This window comes from Saimiri boliviensis, chromosome 18 (genome assembly GCF_048565385.1).
Source record: "Saimiri boliviensis isolate mSaiBol1 chromosome 18, mSaiBol1.pri, whole genome shotgun sequence".
In the NCBI taxonomy this organism is placed as follows: Eukaryota; Metazoa; Chordata; class Mammalia; order Primates; family Cebidae; genus Saimiri; species Saimiri boliviensis.
The window spans coordinates 42,757,733-42,778,550 of record NC_133466.1 but is presented as its reverse complement, the minus strand read 5'-3'; the positions used below and the strand labels follow the sequence as shown (position 1 = coordinate 42,778,550).

Genomic DNA, 20,818 nt, shown 5'->3' with positions numbered 1-20,818 from the left:
AATAAGCCAGGTCTGGAAAGATAAATATCATATGTTCTCAGTCATTTGTGGGATCTAAAAAAAGTAGATCTCACAGAGATACAGAGTAGGTGGTCACCAGAGGCTGGGTGGGAAAGGTAGTGGGGAGAGAGGGATGAAGAGAGGTTCATCAATGGGTATAAAAATACAGTTAGATAAAGGAATAAGATTTAGTGTTTGATAATTCAGTAGGGTGACCATAGTTAGCAATAATTTACTGTGTATTTCAAAACAGCTAGAAAAGAAGAATTAGAATATTCTGAACATATAAAAAAGATACATGTTTGAGGTGATAGATATTCCAATGACTCTGATTTGATTATTATGCATTGTATTCATGTATCAAGCTATCACATGTAACCCCTAAATCTGTACAACTATTATATATCAATACAAAATGATATGAAAACTAGATGATGTGACAATGAGAGCATGCATGCTGGGGAGTGGAATAAAGATTGAAAAAAATTTAAAAATGTATATAGACTTTATCTCTAAAAAAAATGACAGCTAAGATCAGATTTTTGAAAAAGATCAGGTTAAAATGTCTTCCCTCTCTCCCTATTAAGTTTAGAAATACCAGCAGCCTCAGTACATTAACAACAAATAAACATGAAGACAACTTAATATGAAAAACTCGTTTGTGTCCAGGAAAAACTACTTATCTAGAAACTGATTTTATTCACAAAAAAGGAGACAATTTTACTATAAAATGAGATGTGCACTATTTTTTTGCAAGGTTAGAGCATTGTAGATTTCTAGAATTATTTTATTTAATTCCTTAAAAATAATGTTCTAGTAGTGGATGTAAGGTTACAAGAGACTCTTCTCGAGCTTGGTGCAGGAAGGAAGCAAGTGTTATATATCTATACCTATACCTGAATGACAAAGGTTTGGAACCCTTTAGGAAATCCTATTTCAAGTGGCTCCTTGGCTGTTACAATTACCATTAAAAAAAAAAAAAAAAAAAAAAGCAAAGTAAATCACTTTTCTCTCAGGACCTGGAGGTTAATTCTTCTAAGACAGGATAGTTGCCTCAACATGAAGGCTCAGGAACTGGTGCCAGAAATTAGGAAAACTACTATCAGACAGGTTTTCTTTATAGGCAGCAGACCTTAATTTTAACTCACACATTACATGTTAAATGTGGTAGCTTTGAGTATTTTTCAGCTATTACAATATGTCTTTACACTTGCTGCTTAAAATCATCTTGCTTACCATTACTATATGCACACCATCCTTTTGAGAACTGTCTAATTATACACACTTTGTTTTGCTCCTCCTGAAAGGAGAAAACTAAAAAGAAGGCAATGAAATCTAAAAGCAAAATCAGTCAATTTGTGAATATCTTTGGAAAGGAAAGACATTTAAAAATAATATCCCAGTTTAATCATCGAGATTCACTGTATAAAATACACTACAAATCATGGCTGAGGATACCAGAAGGTACTGAAAAGTTAACAGACTGCTCGTAACACGATTATATGCGGTTATAATGTCATACAACACAATTCTGCACATTAACTTTCTTCAGGGCAGGAAATACATAAAACATCTAACCAAGATACTTACATTTGAAGGTTTAAGTTTGTTAATGATCGTTGTTTTGCCACTGTTATCTAACCCAAGGCACAAAACGTGAACCTCCTTCTTCTTCAGGCCAAGCAAGACTGAAAGTCTGTCTAGCAATCCCATAATGTGATTCAAATATTTAGAAACCAGCTGCAAGTAAGAAAAAATAATATATTACCCAAAGGCACCGTAAGTTATAGAAAATATGTGTATGTGTATTTTTAAAAAGTAGTAATTTAAATACACATAATAATAGTGTGAAAACTATGTCAATGTAGCTTTGCACTTAGTAAACAGAGTGTAAGCTGATTACCAGAAAGGAGCCTTAACTGATACGCAGATTTGCGGCTTATAACAGGTGGCAACACAGACAATGGCTTTGAAATAACAGCATTTCTCTCCGTAATTTACAATATTTAAGAAGAAAACATGGTCAGCCTCAGTATCATTTGGAGTCTGCCAATTGTGACACTGGAAAGTATGGAAAAATTAGGCCTGTGGCCTTTCCAGATAACCTGAAACAGTGAATGGGCAATGGGGTTCATGTAGTCTGATGCTGAAACTCAGAAAGTAGAAGTCAGATCAGAAAAGCAGAGAAAAACTGAGATTTTGGTTCTATCATTTGAGCCACTGGTTAAATCTTTACCAGAAGCCACCGCCATTGTTTATTTTGCAATAATATGAAGTTACAACATATTCACTGTTTTTGTTTCCTTGCTTGGTTATTTCCAGTTTAAGTAGGGTTTTCTGTTAGCAGAAGCAAAGAATCCTGATACACTTATCCTTAATTCCCTTTATTCTTTACATATATCTTTGTAAGTCACCACAAATCCCTCTGTGAAGAAGGTGATGTATAAATACACACACATTCAGTTTACTGAACCTTACTAAATATCTGCTTTTTAACTGTTACTTATCTGAAACATCCTACTAAGTGCTATTTTAAAAGAACTTTATCATAGTCATAGAAGAAAGTAAATGCTGATTATAGATTTTAATTCAATTTTTAAAAATATCTTTAAAATTTCTTTGTTAACTTGTCCCCAAAGTGTTCATTTAGCTTGTTCTATTGGTTCTTTGAAAAAAAAAATTAATGCAAACTTAAAAAAAACCCTCTATCAGCAATCTAAAAATAGAAGTATTTGGAAGTCAAATAAGACTTGCTATGTGGTAACTTTATGGCTGTTTAGATTCACCTAAGGTACTGTTACATTTACATTTCAGGTCTCTAAGCTAAACTTTTGGCAGGAGTTCACTTTGGGTCCACTGCTCCCCAGATCTTTGTGGTAGGAGGACAGCGAGATCCCTTTTTCCAACCCCCAACTGCTGCAGGAAACGCTACAACATATCTGTGTACCAAATATCTCCCACTACTTAGCAACGGTCACTTTCACAGTTCTCTAAATATTTTTATTGTCATTAAATTGACTTATTCTCATCTCCATCTAAGGTTACATAAGCAACCTGTCATATAACAGTTTCAACTATCAATACTTTTTACTCCATACAATTTCAGGAAAGGCCACATCTTGAAGGATGTGAGGCTGTAGCAACTTTATCAATAAGAGGCTTCCAAGACAACTATATGTAAAAGGAGGTTGCATAGTCAACATTTTGCTTAGACCTCTTGGGAGATGATTATGGTTAGAAATTTCAAAACTGAATTTCAGTGATGTGCAGAGAAGAGATGGTACAGTGCCATACCAAATGGTGAGGCCTGTAACAGAACCATGTTTGTCTTTCCCCAGGGATGAGTTTGACCTTAGGTACTTCCGTTTGTGCCACTTCAATCTACTTTTCTCCTTGTATTAGAGATTCAAATCTTATTCAGTCCATTTCTTTAAATCTCAGCTTAAGGATCAGCATTTGTAGAATCTATTTTAAATTAACCTTCTGATGTCATGAAGCAATTCACACAGACCATCTGAATTCAAAGTAAATTTGCTATTACTCACTTTATTTACTGAGTAAACATATTGATATAAATGCTTATATCTTGTTTTTCATTTCATACAATTTGGAACATATTTTAAGAAAAAATGATCACTTCTCACATTTTTCCCCTCTAAGCGTCTACTATAAAGTACTGAGTGTTTAAAGACTGATGCTTGAATATTTGTTTTTCACAGTACCTTATATTGAGACTTTCCATCACTTTTCCATAGATTACCAAACACTTGATACTTGTTACTGAAGTATTTTGGGACACACAATTTAGGAGAGAAGGCAGTTTTTCTAAAAGAGGTAATCACATTTACTGAAGTTGCTTTACAAACAACTATCATAGAGCCTTTAAATTTCTACGTTTCTAGTAGTTATAACTTTCCTTCCATAAGTTGACTTTCTGCATACATAGATTAATAAAAGATAATTCAAGCCACTCAATATTTATTTATCATGTCTTAAGAGTACAGTGAGATATACAATTGTTTTCTGCAGCTTTCTACTCCAATAGCCATGATTCTCAACCCTGGCTTTCAGAATAAAGTTCAAACTTCCAAGCATAGCTTTTAAGGTTGTTCACAATCTGGCTGCAATCTTCCTTTTTTTTTAAATCTTACTGAACCCCTCTCTTTGCACACCAGCCAAATTCTCTTGGCTATTGTCTGACAGACTGTTTCCTAAAGGATTACATGTTGCCAAAGAAGTCCAGAAGAATTAGGATGTTATCCACAGTTAACAGCTTAGAGGGTAAGCTGCAGAGACAGAGTGGTAGCCCAGAGACAAACCACGAATGATACTTAGCAAACTCTACAAAAGTGTTTGTTGATTGAAATGCTGCCTACTCTTATTACCCCAAATAGATGTTCCTATTCGGCTTTCGGTTTTTGAGGACGGCATTTAAATGACACGTATACAAACACACACCCGAAATACAGGTGTCTAAGTGGGGCATGGTTAAAACCCACCAACCAAGCCAACGTTAGTCCAAACCAGTTTAGTACGTTTTCTAGGGCCTCTATTACTCGCCTTCTTTTCTACTTCTTCTACATTATCAACAACTACGCGCGTGGAGTCAAAAGCACGGGAAAGACGAAAGAGGGATTCTACAACTGACGGCGCAGAGGGTGGCTCTGCGTTAAAAACCGGGGCTGGCGAGATACCTGGTTTTTGCGGTTCGTCCGGCGGGCGCAGGAGCGGGTAACGGGAACGGACGCACGCGTATGGGTCTCTGGGATGGCGATCCGGAGCGAGGGCCCCTCAGCCTTCTTCTCTATGCCTACATAGGAAGGATGCCTGGTGACACGCAACGCCTCCTCCGCAGGCTGGCAACACCCGCAGCCGCGGCAGCAGCCCGTTCATCCGCGGCTGAGCCGGCGCCTCGGCAGGCACCGTTCCCCTGGCAACAGGCGCTTCTTCCGGTCCCGAAGCCACGCCTCCCCGGGGGTCTCGGCGAGGACGCCGCCGCGCTGTAGCTGCTGGGAACGAAGAGCTCCGGGAAAAGGCCAGCGGCACGCCGAGGAACTGCACCTCAAAGCAACGCGTGCGCAGCGCGGGCAGGGTGAGCGGCCGACGGCCTGCGAGGCGCCCTGCGGCTCCCGGAGAAGCATGCCGGGAGTTGTAGGCGCACGCACAGCTTTCTGGGAGGCGTTGGGCGTTCGCGGACGTTCGCGGGCGCTGCGTGCGCGTCGCTGGGCGCCGGTCTTCCCGGGGGTGTCGCGGGCGGGCGGCCGCTGTGGCGCGGAGAGCGTCGCTACCGGGCACCGGCGCGGCGTGGTGGCAACGACCGCGAGACGCGACCGCCCCTCATGGGGCAGGGTGTGCGCCGGCGTTGCCCGGCTGCCCGTCGCGCCGACTCCCCGCTGGGCTCTGATGGGCCTCCCAGGGCGTCCCGGAGAAGTACAACTGCTCCCGCAGCGGGACAGCGGGGAGACCTGGCGCCGAAAGTCGGAAGGCGGGACTCGGCCCGGGACGCACGCCCTGCCCGTGCCGCGTGGCGGTCCGCGTCCGGAGGGCGTTTCCACCGGGCGTGACCTCCCGCGAGCGGACTAGTCTCCGGAAGCACGTCGCAGGCGGTCGGGGAAGGCGCTCCCAGTCGGTAACGGGGCTTCTTCAGTGGCACCTGGATTTTCCAGTCGTGGTCACAGACGATCTCCAAAGAGAAACTGTTGAGGCGCACTTGTCCCCGCGTCCTTTATGGCCGCGTTGCCTAAGGACACGTGACACATGCAGTCGTTTTACGGGTCTGCCCTTTCAATCTGCCCAGCCCCACCAGCCTCAGCCCCCGTGAATCAGCTTCATGATGTAAATGTTCTTCCAATAGGGGTTTTTATTTCTTCTTTTTGTTTTTTGGTTTGCTCTGGGAGTAGGATTTCCTCCCTTCTCCCTCCGCACCCCCAGACCCTTTTCAACTAGCGTTATATTTGCTACAGTACCGGTTCTTTGGCCTGTTAATTTATTCGACCTATTAAGGAGGGTGCCAAAGGAGACGGGAAGGAATTCTGTCAAAGGAATATGGCAGAGGGGACGGTTGTAAGCACGGGATGATGGGGTGATTTACCTTCTGTCACTTGTCCACATTTCCAAATGTGATTGTCGTATTTACAGTGAAAAAACAAAAGGGGTTCTGGGTTAGTGATTGTTGTTGAAAGACAAAAACAAAACTAACAAAGACCCTGTAAATGTCTATCAACATATAAATGTCCTTGTAAAAATGCTGCATGGAAATACATTATTTCTTACTCTGCGGTCTTAAGCCAATTTACCCTTCTCTGTGCTTCTATCCTCACCTTCAAAAATACAGCATTCATCTTATCTGGTAGTCCTGAATATTAAAGAGTAACAGAAATGCAAATGTTTGGCACATATTTACTGTTCAATAAATACTGTCCTGTCTTCTTCTGTCATGAATTCTAGCTCTCGTGGTTCTTTAACTCCTGAACTTCTGATCCTGAATACATTGACAGGGAGATTTTCATCACTTTTCTGTGTGCCTGGGTGTTGTGACTCATTTTTAAGAGATGGAAGCTAATGTGTATAGTTAGAATATAACATTTTTTTTTTTCTTTGAGATAGGCAGATATATTTCAGAAAACTTTCATGGGCAAACTCAAACTTTCCTGCCTGGAGCTGACATATTCTGCCCGTAGGTTGAGTTTCATCTCTTTTGGCTTAGTACAAAACATTTGGTGAAAACTGAACATCTAACTTTTCAGGAAACCAAGGCAGATAGATAATTATTTTACAAAATTGTAGCTAGTCAAATAGTTATCTTACATAAGTATAGTTGATAGATGGCTTATTATTAGAGGTAAATGTTATGAAATATAAGTTTATTCAAATAATCTGGAAAATGTTAACCTTAAAAAAACATAAAAGCCACTGGGTGCGGTAGCTCACGCCTCCTGTAATCCCAATACTTTGGGAGGCTGAGATGGGAGTATCTCTGGAGGCCAGAGGTTGGAGACCCCATCTCTATCAAAAATAATCATATGGTTGAATCTGCTGTTTTGGTGCTTTGTCAACTGAAACTCAAGAGTACATTCAGAGGCTTATATATACTTGTTCCACTTGATTTAAGAAGTTTGACTCTTCAGCTTATTATGGCAATGACAAGCTCTAAAAATGCTACGTGCTTTTCTTAAAGCTACTTAACTGTTAACAGAAGAGAATTTTAGGCACTTTCTTACCACTTTTAATTTCATACTGGCTTTTAGAACTGTAGTAAGAAAATTATAAAAAAGAAAAAAATACAATGGATACAGCACTGTTCTGATTAATTCAGGATACTTTTAGTGTTATTTTCTCACCAGCAACTTTTAAAAGAATATATCCATCTCAAAAATAATAATAATAATAAATAAATAAATAATCCGATATATAACTTAGTGTATGTTTCTGGTATAAACCTTGGTCTAAAGCCGTGTTTCAATAGTTGATGTTATGTGTACCTTTTTTTCATCTGCAATTTTTGTGCAGTACTGCCTCTGCAAGGAACACTTTACTTGAATCTCACAAAATATTTCCCAATATAAAAATCACTATAAAAATATTGCTGGGCGCGGTGGCTCAAGCCTGTAATCCCAGCACTTTTGGGAGGCCGAGGCGAGTGGATCACGAGGTCAAAAGATCGAGACCATCCTGGTCAACATGGTGACACCCCGTCTCTACTAAAAAATATAAAAAATTAGCTGGGCATGGTGGTGCGTGCCTGTAATCCCAGCTACTCAGGAGGCTGAGGCAGGAGAATTGCTTGAACCCAGGAGGCGGAGGTTGCGGTGAGCCGAGATGGCGCCATTGCACTCCAGCCTGGGTAACAAGAGCGAAACTCCGTCTCAAAAAAAAAAAAAATATATATATATATATATGTACCAGTTTTTTTAATAGTGACTTCTGTGAATTTATGTCTAAACCTAATGACATTATTTCAAAAAATTACAACTATGAGATTGCATCCATAATTACTAAATTATCTAAAGAACATCTAGGTTTATTAGATCAAAAAATAAATTGCATTAAATCTGCATAAATACACAATACAAAAAAGTCACAAATTCAACCACCAAAACTGTAACTTTTTATTTGCCAATAGATATTTTAATAAACGGCTTACTCCATCTGTAAGACCCTGATAATGCCTCTTAGGAAATCATAGAAAAATAAAATACAATAATTAGTAATTTGTACGTTGTACAAAAATCTTATTATGTTGCTCAGCAGGTAGTTTGCTAAACACCATATTCTTTCAGCAAATAGATGACATGTGTTCTGCAATTCACCACAAACAACCCCTCATACTGAGAGCTGAGCATTCTATAACACTATTAACTTGTAAGCATGCCAGCACATGAAAATTTACATGGAACATTATAATATTATAGTAGATTTTGTAAGATAAAAATAGTACCACCTTCAAATAAGTCTGGACTACTTCACTGCTATAGTAAAGTAGGTAACAGGTAGGATTGCAGTTCAGTTGTTAACACCTTTTCACTTTGTTTCTCGCTCTACCGTATTGTGATTACAACCAGAAAAGAGAAGATAGCCTGTGTCAGGAACCTGAGTGGAGGGCATATGTTGAAGCTATAAATGGTGATAGAATACCAAAGAGGAAAACATAAAACAGTGCTATACTTATTTTCATAGATAAGTCTTTTTCCCCTTTTGTAAGAGCAGATGGATACAGTGCTAAATCCTTCATTAATAAGAAATAGCTTCATGATAAGTTACACAGATGCTTTAAAAATCATATTTGTACGTATAAGAAGGAAAAATATTTTTGCCTGTCCTTTTTTATGAGTCAAATATAGCTCTATGAGGGATTCAATATCTCAATCTAAACATGTTATTGAGGCATTTTATATAAATACACTAGTTTTCATACACTTTAGGATTTGTGCTACAAAGATTTTATAACATTTTGAGTGCAATGCAATTGTTGATACCGTCTACCATTTAAAATTTGATGTGGCCATTTAAATATTGAAAGTGTTTAATCAAATACATTTTATATGTACATGTATATCTTTGTATTTTTGGCTATGCAAGAACAGCAAAAAATGGAGAGCAATCTCATTCCATTATTCACAATCTGATTTCACATCAAATCCAAATAATAATGAATCTTAAAATCTGACATATTGAATTACATACAACCTGGAGATATATATACACACACATATATGTGTATATACGTATATTGTAATCATACATATATACATATATATCTTTCTCTCCAGAAATAAAGCAGCAAACACAATTAAAAGATCACATCTTTCCTGTAGGATAGAGAGGGGCACAACGAAAAACCAACTATATTGCCCGTGTGTTTTCCCTAAATGACGGAAGGTATTGATGTTTTCCATATGAAAACAAAATAATTTTTACTAAAAGGTTAGTTCCTGTTTGTCTTTTATTTTAAAATTTATATGGGACCTCAATTCCCTCCCAAAGTGTTGAAAAAAGTGACAGGTTGATTAAACAAAATACATCTTTCAGGATTAAACTAATTTTAATTTTGATAGGCTTTGAATTATAACAATAGCTACAACATGTTTCTGCCTTTTAATCTGTAATAGATGAAAGTAAAGAAAGTAAGTTTTTATGATATTGAGACGTTCTCAATCTCTCCATTATGGGAAGAAGGACTCTTCTTCTCAGAGTCCTTGGAAACCACGGAATTCAAAGTTTCGGGTCTCCCAATAAGATGTCTCAAAAATATTTAATAAAGATGCCTTTAAAATATTTCATCAAATATATATTCACTTTCCTACTATCCAGCTACTTACATATGTCTCCTCCAACCTGCATACCCTTCCCATCCTCCATATGACTTTATCTCATCCTGGATTTAAAAAAAAAAAAGAAAAAAAAAAACTTACGTAGTGACATCCTTCCCTTTCTACCACGAATATACCGATCTCTCTGTACGTTCCACACACTACCTTCCCTTTCATTGGAGTTCTGTATTCCTGCATCTATCAAAAAGGAACCCCCCTACTTATGCTCTGAATCGCAACTCCTCTATCAATGCCTTTGTTACAATTATCATCTGTCTTGCATAATCAGTTTTCCCATCTGCCAAGCCATTGTCATTAGTAAACATGCTGTAGCATCCTTAAAAAACAATTCCTTGACTTCCGTTCTCCAGCTATTATCCCATTTCTCTTGCTCCCTTTACGTCAAAGCTTTCGGAGAGGTTTTTATAGATCCTGACTTCACCTTCTTTCCTTACAGCTCTTCTTAATCCATGTCAGTTAGGATATGACTCTACTATTTCATAGCGACTGTCCTTGTCAAGGTCATCAACAGTTTGCATGTTGTGAAATCCCATGGACATTTCTTTGCTCTAATCTCGACTTCTTAAAAAGTATTTACTTCAGATAAGCAACTGCATTTCCTTTTTCTCTTGCTTACTTTATACTCCATTTCTTCTGTTTAATTCTAATTACCTGCATAACTATTAAACACTGGAATACCACAGAGTGCAATCCTAGGCCTACCTCTACAGGCCTCTCCTAAGTGATTTCCAAACTTTGAAAACCGTGTATATACTGACGCCTTCCAAATCTTGAAGTAGTGAATCCACCATGTTTTTGCTTGAATTACTGACCCTATCTCCGTTTTGCCTCCTTTACCTCATCTCAGTGTACCAAGAACACTGTTTTCTGCTCTCTAACACCCCAGATTTTCACTCATTAACTATTTTCCTCTGCTTGTAATTTGATTCATTAAATGTTCCCTCTGCTTGTAATGCTCTTCCTCCAAATCTTCTCATGGATGTTTCCTTCATGCTTTTCAGATATCAGTTTAAATGCTGTGCCCTTAATTTCCTCTATCACTTAAAGGAGCCACAGTCATGCTCTGCCACATTTTAAATTACCAGCACAGCACATCACTATTTCTTCACTGTGTGTCTTTGCCACTAGGAGGTCAATTCCATGAGACAGGGACTTTGCTTGTCTTGGTCACCATATATCCTCAGGGCTTAAAACCGAACAATGATACAGGGCAGTGTTCAATAAATAGTTGAGTGGAGTGAATGTATTTACAGATAAATATATTTTTAAAGTAAATCAGTATGTCGTTTTCAATATATATATATATATTATAAAATTTAGGATTTATACAATTTTGGACCAGTAAATAGACATGATCTTCTTTAATTTGTTGTTGCTGTGGTTATATTTGTTACATAGTTTAAAGAGAGTAACACTAAACTTTGACTGATGTTTTTCGTTGTTATAGAATAGATACCTTATTACTGCACTTAATGGTAGAGTAAACAAGGTTGTAAGGTGAAGAAAAGGAGTATTTTGTTTTCTCAAAGGTTTTTGGAAACTGAAGAAAATAAGCAAATTACGTGTAAATGGAGTGGCTTTTCCCTCATGTTTGAAGCATCATATTTGGTACAATTTTAAAAACTGAATAAGCAATAAGTAGTGATAAGTAACTATAAAAAATATATGTTCTTTTTTTGAATTTATAACATCCAATGGAGGATTTTCATTTTGTGTTTCCTTTCATGGGAAAACACCTTCTCTAGCAAAATTTAGGGTGTATCAGACTAATATTAAATAAAAGAAGAATAACTTCAAAAACAATAACTTCTAGCCACTGTGCTCTAACACTTGGTTTCAACTTCTTTGAGAGTTGGAAACTTACAAGCATTATGAGACTGAATTGAAATTTAAAAAATACGGTGGCTCTTTTTTAAAATACTTAAAACAACTGGAAGGAGAAGACAGTCTTCTTGAAAGAATGCAAACATTTAAAGATCAAAATATATTATATCACATAAAATTAATATGTAAGTACTATATTTTTAAGCATTTAAGAGTATGTATACAATTAATACAGCTGCTTAAAATAAGGATAAATTGATGCTAAAAGATGCTTTCAAGTAAGTTCCTTTTTCATACATCTTATGTGTACTATTTTTACATTTAATAATGGCAGGAAAAATTCTCTTTATTATCCATGGGATAATTTATTAACATGTCTAAAGTGCTATGACAGTCCAATATTCAGTGTATTATTAGAATTTTTGGCAAATTATTTGATTATATATGTTTGGAAAACAAAGGATTAATAATATGAAAATGTTACGAATTTTGATGACTTGTTCTATTACAAAACATTTTGAAAATTTTTCCTATTTTGATATTTTGATGAGATTTCTTTCTAATTTTATATATGAATACATATTTTAACACCTATTAGTGTACTGCTTTATATTAGAGATTTCCATCCTTGAAATGAACTTTAGTTTCAAAATTATCAGTATAAATACTAGGACATAATTTTTATTCATTCTTTTCTAGCAGTTTTTAAAATGAGGTAAGTAACAATTTTAAAACAAACTCCTCTTTGTACTGTGTTACCGTTTAGTGTTTGCCTTAATTTTAGTGGAACTTAGTTTGTTGCCAAGTTCTGCATTCTTGTTTTGTCTCTGATTTTTCAAAAAATGAGGTTACTATAGCAAATATACCATAATTAACATTTTAGGAAACACAGACCTTTAAAAATTCTTCCTTCAAAATTCAAAATTAAACTGTCGTAGTTTTCACTGTATACAAAATTAAAAGTAAGTATAATTTATGTAAAATGTCCCAAAGATATTTATATCCCATATATATTCAAGTTTTTTTCAGTGTCACAATCCAAGGTCAAATGTGATTAACAAAATGAATAATAATGTGTTCAAAATCAGTAACATACAGTAATCTTTTCCATCAAGTGTTACTCATGTTCATATTTGTGAACACTGCTCAGATATTCTGCCCTGCTCCCCCCGAAAAATGCTCCCATTTCACATTTTGATTTTTTTTAATCTAAGAGGCCTAAAAACCATAAAATTTTATCAAAGCTACATTTTGTTTGGTAAAAACAAAATGAGAGTTTTGCATAGTATGAATACATTAATACAGTTTTCTTCGAAGACATATCTGGCGTGGGAAGAAAGAGTACATTAAAATAAATTCCAAACTTCAATGACAAACATTTATATACATTAAAACTTACTTTCCATGCAGTGCAGCAATTTTAAAAAGCCCCAATGATTGTTTATTAACTGTATATGATATTCAGCATTATCTTAAAGATACTATGAGGATATTGCAGTAATAGCCCTAGATAATATACCAATGAATATTTAAACAGTTAAATTTAACAATGCACACATCAGTCACATTGACAGAAAAAAATAGCTTGTTCAGTTACAAATTTGTTAGCAAATTATTGGCCATTGATTTTTGTTATAGAACTTCTAAAGACTACAATTTTGAGCCGACTTATTTTAAAGATAAAAACAATATGATAATAAATAAAGCATGCACAGTTAAAGAAAAACTTCTTCATGACTTTAGTAATTATATTACTGGGTAGATGAGAATTCTAAAGATGGCAAAAGTTACTACTTTGAAAAATGAGCTAATATTAAGAATTGTATTATGGCTTCTGTGATTAAGTGAATGAAGATGTGTTTAAATGAAAATTTAATAAAAGCAATTTCTATCTAAATGCATACAGTTCATCCTGCATATTACTAAATGTAGAAAAGAGATTTTAAATTATAAAAATAGTGGAAGAGGATATATTAAATAAGGTAAAGATCTTAAAAGTGTGGCGTTTGCTCCTCTTTACAAATTAACATTCTTCTCCCTATCATTATTTTGAAAATTAAATGATATTGAGTCTTTATATAACACAGACAAATTAAGACTGTTCTAAGATTGATCTACAAATGTGGAACAACTTGTAGAGAAATGTGTACATCAATTTGCTTCTCATGTAAGCTCATATTTAACTCAGAAACAAAGATATCTATCTTCAGTTATTAATACCTAAATATACAAGTGGAATGGAATATATGAAAAACGATTCTCATATCTTTGGAGTTCTCTCTATAACAGTGTATTATTTTGGGATAAAGATACTTCTCATTTCAATGATGGATAATGAGATAGAGACTCTTGCTAACTAAATAGGAATCCTGAATTAGAGTTGTCTTCCTTTTATTATTTTGTAGAATACTGTATCTATAGTTATATCTCAGTTGTTCTGATTTGTTGAGATGATAACTTATTATCTAACCAAAAATGAGTTTATTATGACAAATTAAAAATGGCCAGAGGTTGCAAATAATGCAGAAAATACAGGTAATAACAGAGGGGAAGATTTTCACTAATTCTGATATTTTTCTAACTTACAACTCCTGAGAAGATTGTGTTGTTAATTTATACTTTATTTTAATCAAATGTAGAGCCATATGTTTTTTTAACATTGAAGAGCTATCTTTCCTCCTCATCTGTCAGGTGATTTTTCTTTGATACCTTTGTTATTCTTAAGAATGAATTAGTTGTGTCTAAGGGTAATGGAATTCTTTGAGACTTTCTCTGTAATGAAACAAATCAAAAGTTCTCTTGATGTAGAGATTTGGTACGCTGATTAATCAGCGTGAAAATTCAAGCAAGAACCTTTCTATGTTTTGTTTAAAAGGAAACTGCTTTCGATGGGACGCTGCAAAAATCACTTGATGTCACTGAGATTCACAAACTTTGTAGTTGACAAGATTCCTTTTTAAAAGATAAAGTTTATTCATTTCATAGTGCTTTGCCTTCCTTAGTAATTGAAAAGTTTTCTCTCTTTTTTTTTTTCTGATTGAAAAATGTAATTTGGATTGACACTGGTAAGCTATAGAAGTTCCAAATACATTCTAAAATCTCAAAAAAGCAAACGCTAATAAAACAAAAACTCTTGAATTAAGAGCAAAGAACCCAAATCTTTCCGCTAAGATATAAATGTTCTTTTTTATACATTTTATATAAACTCATTGTCAATTTGAAGCTAATTTACTACTAAGAAAAAGATGATTTGTTAAAACTACATTTTGATGACCAATATCTTTTTCTGCATTTTTAAATTCTTTCCCCAGAATATATGTATATTATGCCACATCCACTTATAACAATAAAGTTAATTTTTGTTCTGAGAAATTTTTGAAACACCTCATCAATACTTTTTTTAAAGTTAACAGTAAGAAAAAGATGCAGTGTTTACTTTTACACAATGTAAGATGTTTCTATCATTTCACTTAGTAATATGTTATAGTCAGGAGTAATCAGCTATTTCTGTTGTTAAATGGATGGAGTTTGAAAGGATTTTACCCTACCATTGCAGTTCATACTTATCATCATGTTGACTAGAGCCAGTAAATAAGCTTGAACAGGAGATTACTCCAGAATTGCTCTTGAAAAAAAGCTAATGTTTTTTAACAGGAGGCACCTACGAGGTAGTGAATCCATATACAAACTGACAGGTATGCCACTAGACAATAAAAATCTGTGACTTCTGATGAGGATCAACTCTTAATGAGAAAAACTGTTTTAGAGAAACCAGCAGGGATTGTGGGTGTTTGGGAAGAATAATATGAGGATTTTAGTTGCAAAAAAAATTGCAAATCCAATTCCCACTGGACAAAGTTCCTATTTATTTCTTTATATTCTATGGAAACTGCTATCCCCTATTGACGTGGCAAACACAGCAAACATAGCAAATAAAGCTCTAAATTATAATAATGAGAGTTACCTGAAGGCAAGGGCAGCACAACCAAACTTATCTTAGTAGTAACATTTCGTGCATATAGGAGACATTCCATAGATATTTGTTAAGCTGAACTAGATAAAATCTGTATTGTCTTCGCGTAACATTATAAAGATTGAAAAATTTTTGAAAACGTTGCTCATAAGAACCAAAAGTTAGTTGACTTCAGTGCCTTGTGTTCTGGTAGAAGAATATTATCAATTTAACCGAGTGTACTCCTCTACCTTTTGGAGTCTTCATATTTAAAAATATTAAAATATCTTGTGATTCAGTGTAAAGTAATATTAGTCTCTTCTACTTCATGGAATTGGAGATTGGAAATGTTAATTAAGATGCTCCTACGGAAAGAAGTGATACTTTGCTTCTAGTCTCTTTGATCTATAAAGACATGGACCAATTGTGAGTTTATAATAACAGATATTGATCTTAAGATACTAATTTTTAAAAATTAATAATAAACTTGCTTAGTTAAAGCAACTGAAAAGGACCATCATCATGATCCATTTCAGAATTACTTTCCAAAGAACTTGATTACAAGTTAAGGAAAAGCCAGAACCCATATCCTCTGTGAGTGTAAATGTTCTCAATTATGTAATAGAACCCAAATCTTAAAGATTTCTCAACATCTCCTTTCCCCAAGCCTCTTTGAAGGAGATCTACACAATCTTTTTAGATTTATTGTGCTACCTTTCTTATGCTGATAGGGATACTGTGTGCTGTGACAGAAGCTGAGAGAGGAATAAAAAGATAGGATGGGGGAATTAAAAACAGGGCTGAGAAAGTTTTCGAAACTTTAATAAAAGAGGTGAAAAGAAAGAACTAATTCAGTGAAAATTATGAGATGATGTTTAACCGACTGCCTTGTAGAGCAGAAATTTGGCAGGAGAAGACACCAAGGTATGTAAAATAATTCATTCTTCACCATCTCTTCTGAAGACCTTCTTTAGGGCATTTGTTTTTCAGGGATCAAATTTGGATTTGTTTTCCATCCATGGGCTGAGATAAGTTTTAAAGCTGTTGCTGGAAGGCATTTTTATTCCGGTTATACTTTGATGGATTTTAAACAGCGATGCAGAGTGAAATAAGATGTCTTATTTTGATTATGGAATGAATGGGGAACATTTATCACCAGTTATAACTCAGTGCAAAAGTGCCGTAATTCTTGATTTGTGTTAAACCACAAGAATTTTGCAATTTGATTGCTTTTTTGAATGATTTAAATACCTTATCTCTCTCCTTGATTATACATTGTTTTTATATTTTTTTCCAAATATGACTTATATTATGAGATAAGTAGTTCACTATAGATTGAAAATTGACCATTTAGAAAATAAAATGAAAATAATTTTTTGACTGGTTTTAAAATCCAAAACACTCTCTCATTAGCATAGACAAAGACATTTAAAATAAAGTAGGTATATGAGCCTATATGCATATTTTAGGTATCAAAGATTATTCCTGAAGACCTGTGATTCATGGAAATTACTTATTTTCTTTTTATAATTAAGTTTTATGCTTTGCACATTAAAGAGGTTTGGTTTCATGTAAAATTTTCAAATGGAGTTGGCATTTTAACTGTTAATATTCCTGGATATATTAATACTCCTGGGATCATGGGGTCTATGACTAGTAGGCAGTAAATAAATAGGTATCCTTATATTTTAATGTTTCTGTTTAATCTTGCATACATATTTCAATCTTGCTGTAACCATGGTGAAGTTCAAAGTTACATTTAAGATTATCATGCTTACAGTTCTGAAAAATAAAAATGTAATTTAAAAGGAATTTTGAAGGAGACATGACGTGAGAGAAAAAGCAAAAAGGTCATTTTATGATACTATAAAAAGACACTAGAAAAAGAAAAAAAGAAATACAAATTAACCAGATGTAAAACAGGATCATCAGGTATTTTAAAGAAAAAAAATTCTTAGCAGAGAACTTTAACCTTGCAGTCACTGAATGCTCATCCCATAGAAGTGTAAATAATTTAATAGAATTTAATTAATTAATTAATTAATTAATTTTTTTTTTGAGATGGAGTTTCGCTCTTGTTACCCAGGCTGGAATGCAATGGCGCGATCTCGGCTCACCGCAACCTCCACCTCCTGGGCTCAGACAATTCTCCTGCCTCAGCCTCCTGAGTAGCTGGGATTACAGGCACGCGCCACCACGCCCAGCTAATTTTTTTTGTATTTTTAGTAGAGACGGGGTTTCACCATGTTGACCAGGATGGTCTCGATCTCTTGACCTCGTGATCCACCCGTCTCGGCCTCCCAAAAAAATTCTTAGCAGAGAACTTTAACCTTGCAATCACTGAATGCTCATCCCGTAGAAGTGTAAATAATTTAATAGAATTTGTTATAAGGTACACAGATGGTGCTGACAGAGTCCTGTGGAAGACCATATTATTCTATTCCTTATTTTTCTAAATACGTTTTTTTGTATTATAAAAATAAATATATGATTAATAAATTTAATCTGTTTTACATCTGTTCTTATTTAATATATATTTGAAGATAGGTAAATATGGAAATTTTATATTTCTTCTAAATGTATCCGGATTTGTGTAAATAGATCAAGCAAACTGCAGATAAGTCTATGAGTGATGCACAACCATGCAGGTTGATGGCTGGAAATGTGGCTAGCTATATCTGGCACACTGACGTAAAAAGTGATGAATTTCCCATCCCTCCTACCTTCTTTGTGTATTACAAGAACTAGCTTAAAGACTCTTCCTCCTAGCTGTACACATTTGTTTTGAAATGAGAAGGATTAAGCTGTGGTAGGCAGAAACCAGGAGATAAGTCAGCAAAAGAAAATATGCAGAAGGGTCTAGTATGATGGGACAATCAACAAAATCTAAATATAAGAAAAAGTTAGACTCCTTTATAAAATAAAAATACTACTATAACCAAAAAAAAGGAATTTAGATAGGAATTTAAGAATGTGGGTAGGGCACCGTTATATCTGAGATCCAATAAAAGCTAATTTATTTAAATCAGCATTAGACAACCTACTCTGTTTTTTCTTTCAACACATTTTATCTACTCTTCCACCTAAAACAGTAGACATTTTTTTAGTTTTATAGGGAGGCGCTGATTTTACAATTTAATTTGCTCATAAGATATAGCACTATTTTGATAAGCCGACTTAGCTTAAATCACTTAAAAACATATTCACCGTTTTTTATAGCCTCTCAACACCACACCTTAGCTGTGTTCTCATTTTTCTGTAATTGTATGATGGACCCAGGTTGACACCTATGTTCATGTGTAAGATCTGTTTATATACTCTTTGGAGTATTCATACTTATTTCTTAGAAGGTTCGGAAAACAGCTCAGCATGTTCATATAACTTATTTTCGCAAAGAAAACATAAGAATGCTTAAACTTGCAAAATGCACCAATACCAAATGGTCAGCTAGGTCTGTTTATTTTCTTGGGCCACCATCTATCTATCATAAAGTTCTGTTTATATTAAATTAATTAATATTTTTACATTAAACCTAAGGGTATAATCATGTATTTTATTCAAAGCAATTCTACTGAGAATGACTAATTTTCTCAGTGCTTTGATAATTACTTCTGCAAACTTGTGACAATGCACAAAGGGAAAAGTCATGGCTTTCTCCCAAGCTTCCCTCTATGAACACCATTACATCAGTGAAGTCCCTCTTGGTCTTTCCAGGGACGGGCTTCATAAGGTAGTAGAGAAATATACTAGAGTTAGTAAAAAAATAAAAATAAATAAAATTGGAGGTGAAAAGCCTTTATACTACCGCCTATAATGAAATATGTATGACACTATAAAGTTAATTTTTAAAAAATTGACAAACCCAGCCTCAGAAGATTTAAAAACACAGCATTTTTTCTCCCTTCCTAATAACCCCCTTCTCACCATAGTTGTACCTCACAAAAATTCATTACGTGATATCACTGGTCATTTCTGCAAACAATTCTAGTAATATCAGGCACCAACTGTAAAACTACTAAAAAAATAAAGTAACAATACAACCAATAGAGCTGAATATAATTATCTAAAAACCAAACATTTATGTCAGTTTGGAAGCTACTTGATCACAAAACCTGAAAGAAAGGTCAAGTGGTTCGTTCTCATCCACCATCACACTCTACACGCATCACCGAGGAAGCCCCAACTGGATAAATTCCTTTAGGTGAAGTCCGTGAACACTTCCCATATACTGCTTGTACAAAATGACACATCCATGCTGAGTTATTTACCATTGCGTAGCAATAATCTTCAGTGGACCAGGGTTTTATTTGCAGGTTATTCCTAGAGGATTTATGTAGCATGATTTTAAAATCCTGGTTGGAAGCATAAACATAAGTTGTGTGCCTATAGTCTGAACAGAAGACTGCAGTTTGTGAAGCGATGTTTGGAGCATCAGAAGAGAGGAAAGTAGAGAGGAGAGCGTCCAGTTTAGAAATGCTGAGGCACAAAACACAGGTGCTTGCAGTACTTTCATACATGAAATCCCTTCTCCTGTATGTGCATCATGTGTAAACGTAAAGTCTGTATACTGCTGACTATGCGTCTCTGGTGTCCAATGAGTATGACTCCAATTCTTCTAATGTCACTGAGAGATCGAGAGAGTGAGAGAGGGAGAGAGAGAAAGAAAGAGAAAGAGAAAGAGAATATGAACATTTAGATCTGATAAGCATGTGAGATAAAATGAATATTTAGAGGCATTAAATAAGCACCCTGCCACAGTTGCCAAAAATGGTGTAGCTTACTTGTTAAGCAGAGATCTAAATGAGCAGCAGAAGTTTATTACTTTTTTTCCTTTTCTCTGGATCCACAGAATGCATAATCTCATATGTAACAATCTATGTTTTTCCATTTCATACACAGGTACTTATGTAATAATTCAGTTATTTCATAGGCCTACACCTATATAATTTAGGTCATGATAGACATTTGCAACAATATAACAAAACGGTGAGTATGTACAATGGAAGGTATAATGTGAACTCCATTTGATTTCTCGTGGATTTTTGACAAGCTGGGAAAAATGCCCTTATGTTGTACTATATGTAATTGCCATTAGTGTCTTAAAATAATGGCAGTTTAATATGGTTCAACCTAACCATTTAGTCTTTTAAGCACACATCAAGCATTTTCATTGTACGTAGGCAAAGGACAATCTTGGAGACGGTAGAAATGG

General features: G+C 35.2%; 2 protein-coding genes across 6 annotated transcripts in view; both read right to left on the bottom strand.

Moving 5' to 3' along the window:
- Positions 1-4,913, bottom strand: part of ARL6 (ARF like GTPase 6) — a 41,788-nt gene extending 36,875 nt beyond the window's left edge. Inside the window, exons 1-2 of the mRNA XM_003928332.4 lie at positions 4,695-4,913; positions 1,591-1,740 (exon numbers count right to left, since the gene is read on the bottom strand). Of these exons, the coding sequence (XP_003928381.1) occupies positions 1,591-1,713 (123 nt within the window). The 5' untranslated portion in view covers positions 1,714-1,740; positions 4,695-4,913. The remainder of the gene's footprint in view (positions 1-1,590; positions 1,741-4,694) is intronic.
- A 3,171-nt stretch (positions 4,914-8,084) lies between these two features.
- Positions 8,085-20,818, bottom strand: part of EPHA6 (EPH receptor A6) — a 986,592-nt gene continuing 973,858 nt past the window's right edge. For all 5 annotated transcript variants that reach the window (XM_074389177.1, XM_039480541.2, XM_074389178.1 and 2 more), the window contains one exon: positions 8,085-20,230. In XM_074389177.1, coding sequence (XP_074245278.1) covers positions 20,116-20,230 — 115 coding nt within the window. In that variant the 3' untranslated portion in view covers positions 8,085-20,115. The remainder of the gene's footprint in view (positions 20,231-20,818) is intronic.